Source organism: Dama dama, chromosome 15 (genome assembly GCF_033118175.1).
Source record: "Dama dama isolate Ldn47 chromosome 15, ASM3311817v1, whole genome shotgun sequence".
Lineage (NCBI taxonomy): Eukaryota > Metazoa > Chordata > Mammalia > Artiodactyla > Cervidae > Dama > Dama dama.
This window is the reverse complement of record NC_083695.1, coordinates 60,680,973-60,694,730: the sequence shown is the minus strand read 5'-3', so window position 1 is coordinate 60,694,730 and position 13,758 is coordinate 60,680,973. Positions and strand designations below refer to the sequence as shown.

Below are 13,758 nucleotides of genomic sequence, written 5' to 3'. Positions count from 1 at the left end.
GGTTATGATGTATTAGAAAGAACATGCCAAATTTGCATCCAAAATATTAACCTGCCAAAGGGTAACTGGCACAAAATAAAAAATACATTAAAATAATGACTAACACACAGAGTGCTTACTATGTGCCAGGTACTCACTGTTCCAAGTGTTTCACATGTGTTAATTCAGTTTGTCCTCAAGACACTGAGGTCTAGTGGGGAACATAAAACAAGTGATTATAAGAGAGATAATGTTTAGTAAGGGGAAGTAAAAGGTGCTGTAGGAACATACAGCAGAAACTTAATGGGGCCTTGATTAGGACAGAGCAGGATAGAGGTTGCGTGATGGGAAAGACTCCATGTGAAGTAAAATAAGATAAAAGTCTCCTTAGGCATTTCAGTAGAATGAGGACTCCTCAGCCAGTCTGCCCGGGCAATGGAGCCCTTTGTGCCTGTCTCCTCATTTGAAAATTAAAAGGTTGGTAACAGTACCAACCTCAAAATGTAGGGAAACAAGTCCTATGTAACTTACTGCTTCCCCAGTGTCTACTACTCTGCTTAGCAGACACTCAAATATTAATATCTGTTATACTACACTGCTTAATAAATGTCATCCTTAGGGGAACAAAAAGGAAAGTTAAAAAGAACCACAGTCCACAGAGTAGCATCCATAAGATACTAACATACTTAACACAAATCTGAGCCAAAGGGAAAGGTATTCTTGCCCTGAGTTCACTTTGCCCATTCATTATCACATACTGTGACAGTTAATGCCAAATAGGAATTAACCTTTCCCCTCATCACTAGACTAACCAAACTGCTATTTATGTTAAGAAGGATACCTCAATGTCCTCTGGCATGCCCCACCCCGACGTTTGAAGACCACATTTGTGATCCTGAGAAATTTAACTCAGTAACTTTCAAGTGATATCTTGTCATGCTGTCATTTGTTAAATGTACTGAAACCTAACAATGCACAAAAGTCACAGTAGACAGAATTGCTCTCCTGTGGTTAAAGCTTTTCCAATTGGTCTAATCTCTTGTCTGGATGTGTGATTAAGTTACCAAATGAATACCATTCAAGTTGTTTGGGCAAAGTAGTAGAAATTCCCACAAATCACACATTCCCAAAAGTTATCAAAGCTCCCACAAAGGAGCTTTAGGGACTGTTTATATCACAATAAAGAGTACTGCCAACCAACTATCTTCCTATCCAGACTTCTTTAATTAGAAATTGCAAGGCTGCTGCTGATGACACTAGCAAAACCATCAATTGTAGTTGGCCTTCCCTGGTGGTCCAGACAGTAAAGAATCTGCCTGCAATGCAGAAGACCCAGGTTCAATTTCTGGGTGGGAAAGATACGCTGAAGAAGGGAATGGCTACTCACTTGAGTATTCTTGTCTGGAGATTTCCATGAACACAGGAGCCTGGCGGGCTACAGTCTATGCAGTGCAAAGAGTCATACACAACTAAGCAACTAACACTAATGCTTTCACTACAGTCACATTAAAATTCAAACAACCAAAATGGTAAAGAAAGACTGAGGATTAAAAAAAAGTCCTGTCCACTAAATTCATTCATTCACTCCATAAATATTCATATAGCTACTGTACAAGTAAAGAACATCATAAAGATTCTACTCATTGTAATAAAAAAATGAAGTCATCTCTTAAAACTTTGCTGATTTCTTAGGTTATCGTAAAGATTGCATTCATTGTAATCAAAAACTGAAGTCATCTCTCTCAAAATTTTGCTGATCTCTTGGTGGTTTAGTTGCTAAGTCGTGTCCAACTCTTGTGACCCCACGGACTATAGTCTGCCAGGCTCCTCTGTCCATGAGATTCTCCAGGCAAGAATACTGGACTGGGTTGCCATTTCCTTCTCCAGAGGCTCTTCTGGACCCAGGGATCAAACCCAGGTCTCCTGCATTGCAGGCAGATTCTTTACCAACTGAGCTACGAGGGAAGCCCTCAGGCTGATCTGTTAGGTTATCACAAACTGTTGCCATTAAAAGTTTAAAACTGGGGGGAAGAAAAAATAAAACTGGGGGGAAAAAAAATCAGAGATTATGTGACAGAAACCACATGTAATCTGAAAAGCCTAAAATATTTACTATCTGGGCCTTTTGAGAAAAGATTTGATTTGATAACCCTCAAAGGCATAAGTTGTTTATTTAGTAAAGTTTAAGGACACACTGGGCTTCCCAGGTGGCGCAGTGGTGAAGAATCCACCTGCCAAGGCAGGAGATGGCAGACACAGGTTCAATCTCTGTATCAGGAAGATCCCCTGAAGAAGGAAATGGCAACCCACTCCAGTATTCTAGCCTGGGAAATCCCATGAACAGAGGAGCCTGGTGGGCTACAGACAATGGGCTCGCAAAGATTCGGACACAATTAAGCACACACACACATCCCACCACCACACCAAGAACAGAAATCTTTGCAGTAGGAGGGCCATTTGAAAAAGAAAAGGCTAACCTGAAAAGAAAAACATCTCTTTATACTGAAATTATTGTAAACATTGGACACTACCTAAGCACTTTTCTATAGCGATAAAGTAAAAGAAATCTCTTTTAAGTTAAGGCTTTAAATGTATGGAGGTAATAAACATGAAATTCAGGATAATGTTCAACTCCTGAGGTAGAGGAAAGGGATGCGGAGGGATACAGTGGGATTCTAGCTGTAATGATTCTTCTGTTTCGAAACAGAGATGCTTGTTATATTCTTTGTAATTTTTTATAGGTCTGACCTATTTTTTAACTGACAATAAAAATGAAATTAAAGAAAATAAAGCCACATAGAAAAGGTAATACTGCCTGATTTAATTAAATGATCAAAATAATATAGAAATGTGTCTTTGAATATGGGCTGGTTTTTTTAATCTTCAAGACAAGTAACTATTAACAAAGGCCCCACAGTGCAACTGGTAATTGGCTAGACTTCGGGTTACCACCAAGTGTCTTCTCAGGCACCTACTTTAGAGTTAGCTATTACCTTTGATATATACAACTCAAGCCACCAGAGCTGTGTAGGCAATAACCTAAGAAAGTTTGTTAATACACTTTTAAAATAACCTTTTAATTTTAGAATACGTTTGGATTTACAGAAAAGTTTCTAAGAGTTGGTAGAGTTTTTAATATCACAGCAACAAAAATAGACACAAAACCCACACATATACCAGCAAACTGTGTAGGGCGTCTAAAAGGCCAAATCAATCAAATATTTGGTTAAGCAATAGATAGTACAAGTATGTTCTTCCTCTTCTAGCACATTTTAAAGCTGGGAAATGATGCAGAAACTAATCAGGAGACAGTGAACACCTTCACCCACCCACTGGAAAATATAACACAACTTTAGTTGTCTCCTTGACTTTTTAAAACATAAACTCATTCTACAACTTAAAATTTAAAAACAAAGATGATTTTGTTTGTTTACTAAGGATTTGTTTACTAAGGATTAAGAAAATATTGCTTCTAGAACAAAGAGGTAAATGATTACTTTTTTAGAGATGATGGAGAGGATGGTAATAACAACTGAAGTGCTAAAACATCTGTTTAGTAGGTATGCAGTCGTTTCCAAACTGATCAACTGCAAGGAGTGGCATACATAATGACACCTAAATCTTTGTCGACAGTATTTGTTTTAAAAACACATTTCACTAAAGAACAGCGACGAATTTCTCCTCAATAGCAGTTTAAACAATAAACTCAGACACAAATATCCTTTCTTCTGAAAAAAACAAAACAAAACACTAATTTACTACTCACAGTAACCTGGTGTCATTTTCTCGAACAGAACGCAGGAAACTAAGAAACAGGGAGGTCTGGTTCCTTCAGAAAATTGCAAACAAAATCCCTCTCCTAGGACCGCGCAAGAAGGAGCCCCGCAGCAAAGCCCAGGGCTCGGAACCCTGCAAGCTCGCCCTACCTGCATCTCACCACCACCTGGATGTTCTTCCCCTTTTCATCTTTCTTCTTGGTAGACGAATTCGGCTGAGACGCCATGACTGTCCCCTAAGAAGGCCGGGTCACGGACTCGGGCGCCGTGGGGCCTGGAGCAGCTCGGCGGCTGGCGCGGACCTGGGTGCCCTCCACCCCTGCCGGGTGCTGGCGTGCCCGCGGAAACCGCTATCCACCAGGAACCGTGACTGGCCGCGGCGTCTGTCCCGCACTAGCCCGAGCCTTCGAATGACAAACCCAGTCTCCGCCCGAAACCCAGGAAACTGAGCAACGACTCGGCGCCTCAATTTGAAAAAGGAGCCGACTGGCCGGGCCAATGGGAGCGCTGGCGCGCAAAGCACCATGGGATGCGGTGTCGTCACCAGACCTCGCCCCCAGGGCGTGGTCCGCGGGAAAGTAAATAGCTGGTCCGGCGGTGCACCCGGAACGTGTAGTCTAGTGTGAGACTCCCTGTGAGTAGTGTCACACTTCGAAGTGGTCTTGCTCAAATTACAGACCGTCTCTAGGCCAGAGTTTCCTCATCTGCAGAATGGGACTGATAGCAACTGTCTCACTGGTGAGGGTAAATAGTTTAGACTAGAACGACCATGTATGCGCTCGGGAAACGTAGACCGTTCTTGTAAATGATATTAGAGAATTGTAAGATAGTGCTGTGGAAGCACAGAAAAGAGGTCCAAAGCAAGCCCCTTTCTCGGAGGAAGCGTCCAGAATCGTCTTGAAGAACAATTAGGAAATGTTAAGGCTAAAAAAGACACTGAATGTTACTTTAGGACTATGAATTTTTCCTTTGATTGATGAGAACTCGTCTTCGCCAAATGATTCCAAGCAAGAAAGCAAGGTCAGATTTGCGTTTTCCGACCACGGTCCTGCAGCAGCTGTTGCCGGCTCAATCTACGTGGCGCTGCATCCCGCAGGCATCTCAAGGAGGTTGCGCAAACGCCCAGGGCCGTCAGCCTACAACTCCCGGCAGGCAACGCTACCGGGCTCCTCTCGCCCTCGGTGACCGCCGGGTTCCGTAGTACTCTGGGCGTTTTGTCAGTGTTTACGGTTACTCGACCAGATTAGATGTGGGTTGCAGACCCAGGAAATAAAGAATCATGGGCCTGTGCTATACTCGGCTCTGGGAACTTCGCTTTGGGTCCATCCTTAGCCCACAGGAACCTAGATATATTTGTAGTTTCCTAAGTGATGATGTGATGATGGCCAGATGGGGTGGAAATTTAGCAGGCCTCCTTAAGTGTTCCTCTGCTTATTAACCTACCTTCTTCCTCCAAGGAATCGACACATCTACAGCTTAGATGAATGGTCATCTCATCCTGCATAGCCAGTTGTCTACTGATATCTCCTCTCAGATGGCTCACCAGCATCTAAATGAATCTATCCAAAATGGAACTCTTCACCCTAAGCCCCTTACCTCCACCCTGATCTTTCTGGTCTAGACAGGTGGTTCTAATCAGACCTTTGATTCCTTTGTTCTCCTTGTCCAATGCAGACCTGTTGGTTTTATCACTTGTGCCTACCACTGTAGTCCAAGTCTCTTTTATCTCTACCCTGAATGACTCCTTAATAACCTCCTTAACAGGTTTCCCTACTTCTGTTCTTTTCCATTCCCATCTCTTTTGCTTAGCAAAGGGAAGGCACTTTTTAAGAACAGAGCAGACCATGCTCTTCGTGTACTTTTTAACCTTACATTAGCTTTTCATTGTACTTGAGATAAAATCCAAACTTCTTACCATGTCCTCTGTGGTCCTTGTCAAGACGGGGGAAATTTTTAGGATAGGTGAACTATTTTGAGTTCTTATTGCTTGACTAATGATGAAATTGACAAAATACAGGTTAACAGGAGAAAAAAACAACATAAAGTTTAATTGGAACAGAGGGAGTCTCATAGAAATGGGACCTAGGAAGTGGCAAAGCAGGCAGCTTATAACTTTAACAAAGAAGCTATAAATTTGTGAAAAATTGACATGACAGCCTTAGTTTTGGGTGATCAATTAGTGAAGAATCTATAAACAGTTTAGGTTTGGGGTAGCAAATTAAAAGTAACAAGATTTGTTTAACTAGGCTTCTTGCCTGAATTCCCTGTCTCTGGCCAGAGGATGTCCTTTTACCTCCAGATGCGGGGAGTGCGCCTTTCCTGTGAGAGATTATTTCCTTCTCCTAGGGATACAGAGAGTCAAAGAATCCCTCTAGCATTGGCCATTTATTAAGTAATGTTAATTCCAAATTATCAAAATAATATCAAGGGACTGTCTCCTGAGAAATCTGTATGCAGGTCAAGAAGCAACAGTTAGAACCGGACATGGAACAGACTGGTTCCAAACTGGGAAAGGAGTATGTTAAGGCTGTATATTGTCACCCTGCTTATTTAACTTATATGCAGAGTACATCATTCGAAATGCCAGGTTGGATGAAGCACGAGCTGGAATCAAGATTGCCAGGAGAAATATCAATAACATCAGATACGCAAATGACACCACCCTTATGGCAGAAAGCAAAGAAGAACTAAAGAGCCTCTTAATGAAAGTGAAAGAGGAGAGTGAAAAAGTTGGCTTAAAACTCAACATTCACAAAACTAAAATCATGGCATTGGTCCCATCACTTCATGGCAAATAGATGGGGAAACAATGGAAACAGTGACAGACTTTATTTGGGGGGGGGGGGCTCCAAAATTGCTGCAGATGGTGACTGCAGCCATGAAATCAAAAGATGCTTGCTCCTTGGAAGAAAAGCTATGACCAACCTAGACAGCATATTAAAAAGCAGAGACATTACTTTGCCAAACAAGGTCCATTTAGGCAAAGCTATGATTTTTCTAGTAGTCATATATGGATGTGAGAGTTGGACTATAAAGAAAGCTGAGCACCAAAGAATTGATGCTTTTAAACTGTGGTGTTGAAGAAGACTCTCAAGAGTCCCGTGGACAGCAAGGAGACCAAACCAGTCAATCGTAAAGGAAATCAGTCCTGAATATTCACTGGAAGGACTGATGCTGAAGCTAAACTCCAATACTTTGGCCACCTGATGCAAAGAAATGACTCATTGGAAAAGCCCCTGATGCTGGGAAAGATTGAAGGCAGGAGAAGAAGGGAACAACAGAGGATGAGATGATTGGATGGCATCAGTCACTCAATGGATATGAGTTTGAGTAAGCTCTGGGAGATGGTGAAGAACAGGGAAGCCTGGTGTGCTGCAGTCCATGGGGTCACAAAGAGCCAGACACGACTGAGCGACTGGACTGAACTGAACTTTGTGGTACAGTGGTTAAGAATCTGCCTGCCAATGCAGGGGACACAAGTTCAATCCCTGGTCCGGGAAGATTCCACATGCCTCAGAGCAAATAAGTCTGTAGACCACAACTACTGAAGCCCATGTGCCTAGAGCCTACGCTCCACAACAAGAGAAACCATCTCAATGAGAAGCCCACACACTAGAGAGTAGCCCTCGCTCCAGGAAACTAGAGAAAGCCTGCACCCTGCACACACCCGTGTGTGCGCATGTGCCTGCTAAGTTGCTCCAGTCATGTCTGACTCTTTGCAATCCTACGGACTATAGCCTGTCCATGGGATTCTCCAGGCAAGAATACTGGAGTGGGTTGCCCTGCCCTCCTCCAGGGGATCTTCCCAACCCAGAGATGGAACCCAAGTCTCATGCCGCCTGTATTGACAGGCAGGTTCATTACCACTAGCGCCACCTGGGAAGCCCAACAAAGACTCAGTGAAACCCCCAAAATTAATTAATTGATTGATGAAAAATATGGCACCAAGGTACATTTTGGGGCAGCCTACCATGGGCCCCAACACTCTACTGATCTAACCTTGGCCTGCACAAACAGCTCCAGCCATTACCACGTTCCAGAGTTTCTAAGTTCTTTCCTTCAACTATACCTTTGTATTTGTATATCTATACAGCCAGACCTGTACCATCTCCCTACAGCCGTCTAGTTTGGCTCCTTGGATGCCTTACCCATTCTTATCTTTCAAATCTCAGCTCAACTTTCTCTTTAAAAAGGCCTTTCTTGACTATCCTATCTAAATATATAAACATTTCTCCTATAATTTTCTATCTCAAGACCCTCTTTATTTCCTTCATAACTCTTATTACAATCTATAATTACATTACAATATATTGTCTATCTACTTTTCTAGAATGTAAGTTCTGTGATTGTTTTGTTCAATATTGTTTTCCCAGTATCTTGAACGGAGCCTTACACAAAGTAGTCACTAAATAAATGAGTGTGTGCATGCATGCTAAGCTGCTTCAGTCATGTCCGACTCCATGTGACCCTATGGACTGTAGCCCACCAGTCTCCTCTGTCCAATGGGTACTTGAAGGAAATTGCCTAACTTCTCCCAACTTTGGTTTCCTTATCTGCAAAATGGAGGTAATAATGATTACTATTATTGTAAGAATTTAAATAATAACATATATAGGAGAAGGAAATGGCAACCCACTCCAGTAATCTTGCCTGGAGAATTCCATGAACAGAGGAGCCTGGCAGGCTACAGTCCATGGGGTTGCAAAGAGTCAGGCACGACTGAGCAACTATCACTCACACTCATTCTTAGTAGTGCCCTTCCTAAATACCATGGGGAATACAGTAGTTTCTAGAGAAGCACTTTGAGCACTCAAAGCTTTGTTTTCTAACTGTGTTCCTCAGCCACCTGCCTTCCAGTTACTCCTGTGGTTCTAGTGTATATTTTCTGAGAATTAATAGCAATGTTTCGAAGCAAGGTTTCACACTTAACCGTGATTAATATAGTTTATGCCTGCATATGCTCTAGATTTGGAGGATGGTGATACATTTGATAGGAGAGAGTATTTAGATTAGCTATTGTTATATGCATTTTGATACATTTTTAGCTTCTCAATAAAAGGTGATTTCATGCTTCAGTGAATTCTTCACAGATTTTAAAAATAATGTATATGTGTAAATACAAGTATTTTACTAGAAAGTAAATGTCTTTAAGGAATTCCAGATGTATAACATGGCCCCATAACTTTCTTCGTGCATAAGGAGGCTAGATAAATGGTGCTTGATGATAATGTACTCCACCTCCTATTGGAAAATTAACATTATTTACCAAGAAGAAACTAGGGGAGTAGGGGGCAGAGATTTGCATTGCTGAAGAGTCAAAAAACCACTGAAGATAATTTCTACATGCAAGAAGGAAACATGTATATTGAGAGCAAAGAGAAGAATGAGTGAAGGTGCATGATAAAGCTTTTTTTTTATAAAGCTTTTTTTTTAATGGTGAAAACTTAATGGTTCATTACTGTTTCTAGAGTTTAACTTCTAATGGGCAAGCTGGGGATTTTAGGTACAATGATCCAGTTTAGTTTCTCAAAGCCTAACTGCTATAGCCACACTATAGAATCTCTTCCTATTAGGCTGCTACTCCATTGAAAGGTTGCAGCTACCTAGAATTCTTTTTAAGAACAAACTGTGGTTATTTTTAAGTTGTTGCTTTGAGGGAACTGAAGAACCTAATATAGCCCCTGGCCAGTATTGCTCCGAGGTCTCAAGTGTTATTTCTCTGGGAAACTTCGCATAAGGTATAGGAGCTTAAAAGTAGCTTTGTCTTCTTGCCTTAATTCCTAGAAACTATGTACTGGGAATTTTAGGAAATAAACTATGATTTGAGGAATTCAAACACATGGCCTATCTTACTTTCATTTAATTATTTTGAACAACTGAAATCTTGCTAGACGCTGGTTTCTCTGAGTGGGTCTTTGTAGCCAACTGCTTCTTATTCAGTCACCTTTTCAGTAATGGGCTCTCAGATAACCAACTCCTTGGTTCTTGAGACAGCATTCTTTTTCTATTAAGATGTCAGTTCTGTCTTTGAATCCTGACTGGATGTCTCTGTTCTTACATTCTCTTGGCTTTTCTTCTTTGATCCACTTGTCAGTGTTATCACTTGACCTCCTCATGGTTTCCTATTCAAACCAGAGGGAGTTAGGTAGTTGATGACCAACAACTCCTGCCTTGTGGATCACGTTTTATTAAATTCTGCTTTTGCTGAGATACTGAGCATACTTAAATAACAACCCAAACATTTAAGTTTGGATAGGAATGGGTTGGTTTATCAAGTAGGACAGTGTACTTGTCCTTTAGGAGGAAATACTCAAGAGAGTAAAGGAGAAGATGAATGGGAATTTAACTTTACACGGCTTAGGACAACATGACTGACTGAATAAATGAAGCTAAAGTTTCTCCTGGGTCCCAGAATTCAAACCATATTTATAAATGTATAATTCAACTACTGTACGGTTTAAATGGGCTTATTGGGCTAGCCTGGGAAATAATACCGTTTTTACCATTTTCTACAGAGAAAGTATTTTCCAATTTATGCATCAGACAACTCAATGAACTTGTAAAAAACAACCAGTTTTTATGTTGGAACTATCTGTGCAGCAGTTTCTTTACAGTTGTACATAAAGTGTTTTTACTGTAAAATTGAGTTAATGTATACAAATAGACCTTTATGCCATAATAAAGTTACTAGTACTTACTAAAAAAAAAAAAAATATATATATATATATATATATATATATATAAAGTACCTGGCACATGATAAGCCAAAAACAAAAAAATTTCTTCTCCTTTTCTTTCTCATTGGTAAACATCTAAACAATACTTAGGGAATTCCTTGGTGGTCCAATGGTTGGGAATGTGCATTTTTACTGCTGGGGCCTGGTTAGATACCTGGTCCTGGAACTAAATTTCCACAAGCTGGCCTGCATGGCCAAAAACAAAAACAGTGTTTACACTAGCAATCGTTTGAGTTGACGCAAGAAATTCAAGAGTCTCCATTTGGTAATAGTTATAGCTGACATTTATCTAGGGTTCTCATGCGTCAGACTATGAAATACTTTGTGTGCACCATCTTATTTAATCTTCAGGACAACTTTTTGAAGCAGAAACTAGTATTTCTCACTATTTTATGAAAAAGAAGCCAAGTTAGCATATTTTCTATAGTCTACATCTAATAAGTAACAGAGAAGGACTTCAGAATTCTTTCTGAGCCCAAATCCCAGGTTGTTAACTGCTATCTTCCTCACTAATTTACCTCGGTTTTTCGTGTGGTCAGTGTGGTTAGTGTTCTTGCACCCCATTTTCACCATACGCTTATTGAGTTGCTTGTTATGAGCCAGGCATTGTATAAATAGGTTGAATTGTAGTTCCTGCTCTCAAGACCAAACCTAATGGAGATGGCTGGGGTCTTATGGACATTTGTGAGAGTTTTGTTACACTAGGCAGGTTATTTTACACTGTCTCTGTAGAGCTCAACCTACTCAAACTAATCAACGCCTCTCTCTTGAAAATTTGCTCATGTTTAGAAATTATTTTTAATACTCTGAGAATAGTTAACGTAAATTCTACCAATGCAATATCATTGGCCTTGTGCATGTCCTGGCATTTTCTCTTTCAAGAGCCTGTATATTTCCTGTAAAAATTATTTTTAATTGAATTTTATTTCTCTGAAAGTAAAACATGGACATTATTTTAAAAGTTAAATACGTTCTAAAGGGCTTATAACAACAGCAACAAAAAAGCTATTTTCCTGCCTTATCTCACCCCAGTTGCTCCAGACCTCCATGTCAGAAATAACTACTTTCAACTCAACTACTTTTCTAGCATTTACACATATTTCATTTCTGTAAAGAATTTGTATATACTATGACCTTTTGATTAATCAATTTTCAACTTTATTTATTGACTTCCTCTTAACAAAAGATAGAATCTTACCATCCCCTCTGCTTTCCCTTTGCCATACACTCAATATTACAATTTTTCTTAAATCAAAGACCTGTGTTTAGGTTATATGCCTATTCATAGCTGAGCATTCCAATCTAGTGAGATTATGTTTCCTTTGCTTTTTGCCTATCCTAAAGTTAATGTTGCCCAATTTTGTTTGATTAGCTTTCCTTGCCTTCTTAATTCTTCCTATATCCTCTCAGTAAAACTTTCCACCAGTTCAGTCACATTAGAAATCTATCAGTTTCAAATTGAGCTGCTTACTGTCTATGCCTGTACCGGCTGCCATCCTAGGGTTTCCCTTGGTTATTTTCGTTGTTGCTCTTGTTTGGCTCCAATGTGCTGAGCGGCACATTGGAGATCATGTTTCTGGATCTGATCTGTGTACACTTTCTTGGTTTACTCTCTTATTTACTCCTGTAACTTCCTGAGAAACAGTACAGAGGAGATAAATTTCTTGAGAACTTGCTTGTCTGAAAGTGTTTTTATTCTACTCTGACTCATGATTTCTAGGTAAAGTATACATAGAATTCCAGATTCTAAGTAGTTTTATGTCAAGTTTTTTGTTTTTTTGAGGGGGTGTATTTAGCTTCCTACAGCTGCTGTAACAACTCACAGGAAACTTGTTGGTTTTAGAACAGAAACTTATTCTTTCACAATTCCACAGGCCAGAAGTCTGAACAGAGTTTCACTGGGTCAAAATCAAGCTGTCAGTAGGGCCAGACTCTTGCTGGAGGCTCTCCGGGGAGAATCTGTTTGTTGTGCCTTCCAGCCTTCTGGCGGCTGCTAGCTTTCTGTTGCTTGTGGTGCATCACTCCAGTGTACTTCCATGCTTTCTCCTCTATGTGAAATCTCCTTCTGTCTCTCTCTTATAATGATACATGTGATTACGTTTAGGGACTACCTGGGTAATAGTCCAAGATCGCCTCATCTCAAGTTCCTGAACTTAATCACATCTGCAAAGTCCTTTTTCATTTCATACAGTAACATTCAAAAGAATTAGGATGTGAATCTTTGGGGGTACAGTTATTCAACCCACCACAGGAAGGATATCATAAAAGTCCCTTATTTATTCTGATGTTGTTCTGTTAAATGTCTTAGTGCTGATGAGGATTCCAAATTTATATTCTAATGGATTTTTTAAAGAGCTTTGGTTAGCCAATACAAAGATCCCAGATAAGATTAAATGTAGCTATAGTCTGTTTTCTATCAAAAGTAGATTTCTCTTTCTGTGAGCTGCCATATGGGACTCTCTAGCTGTCAGTGGTTTTATTGTATAACCCATTTATATTCATCACAAACATAATCATCTAATATTTGTGTAATTGTCTGGGTTGTATAACTTGAGTTAGATTTTTGTGAGAACTCATAAAACATGGCTAGAGTAGGAGATAGTGATTATTCATTAATTACATTCTCACTAATCACTTCAGAAATAACAATGTTGGGCTTTGAAAAGCTCTTTCACTGATTAATCAATATTTGTTCTATAATCAGTATTTTGTCCACAATCAGTAATTGTTCCACAAATACATTTAAAATCTCAGTGTGGAGCTATTACCTCACATATACTAGGATGGCTATATTTCTTTAGAAATGAATAATAACAAGTGTAAGAATGCGGAGAAATTGGAATCCTCATACACTGCTGGCAGAAATGCAAAATGGTGTGGCCACTTTGCAAAACAGTCTTGCAGTTCCTCAAAAGTTTACACATAGAGTTACTGCATAAATCAGGAATTCCACTTCTAGGTATACACTCAGTAGATTTGAAAACAAATGTCCACATAAAACTGTACACAAATGTTCGATTGCAGTGTTATTCAAAATAGTAAAAAAAAAAAGTGGAAACAACCCACATGTCCATCCATTGATGAATGGATTTTTTTAAAATGTGGTACATCTAAACAATGGAATATTTACTATTCTACAATAAAGAGAAATAAAGTACTGATAGATGTTTCAATACAGGTAAACCTTGAAAAGATTATGCTAAGTGAAAGAAGCTGGACACAAAAGACCACATTTTGTATGATTCCATTTATACAAAATGTTCAGA

At 39.8% G+C, this 13,758-nt stretch overlaps 1 protein-coding gene across 1 annotated transcript in view; it reads right to left on the bottom strand.

Annotated features, from left to right (window-relative positions):
- Positions 1 to 4,226, bottom strand: part of KIF11 (kinesin family member 11) — a 40,893-nt gene extending 36,667 nt beyond the window's left edge. The window contains exon 1 of the mRNA XM_061162189.1: positions 3,906 to 4,226. Coding sequence (XP_061018172.1) covers positions 3,906 to 3,982 — 77 coding nt within the window. The 5' untranslated portion in view covers positions 3,983 to 4,226. The remainder of the gene's footprint in view (positions 1 to 3,905) is intronic.
- Positions 4,227 to 13,758: the final 9,532 nt, after the last annotated feature.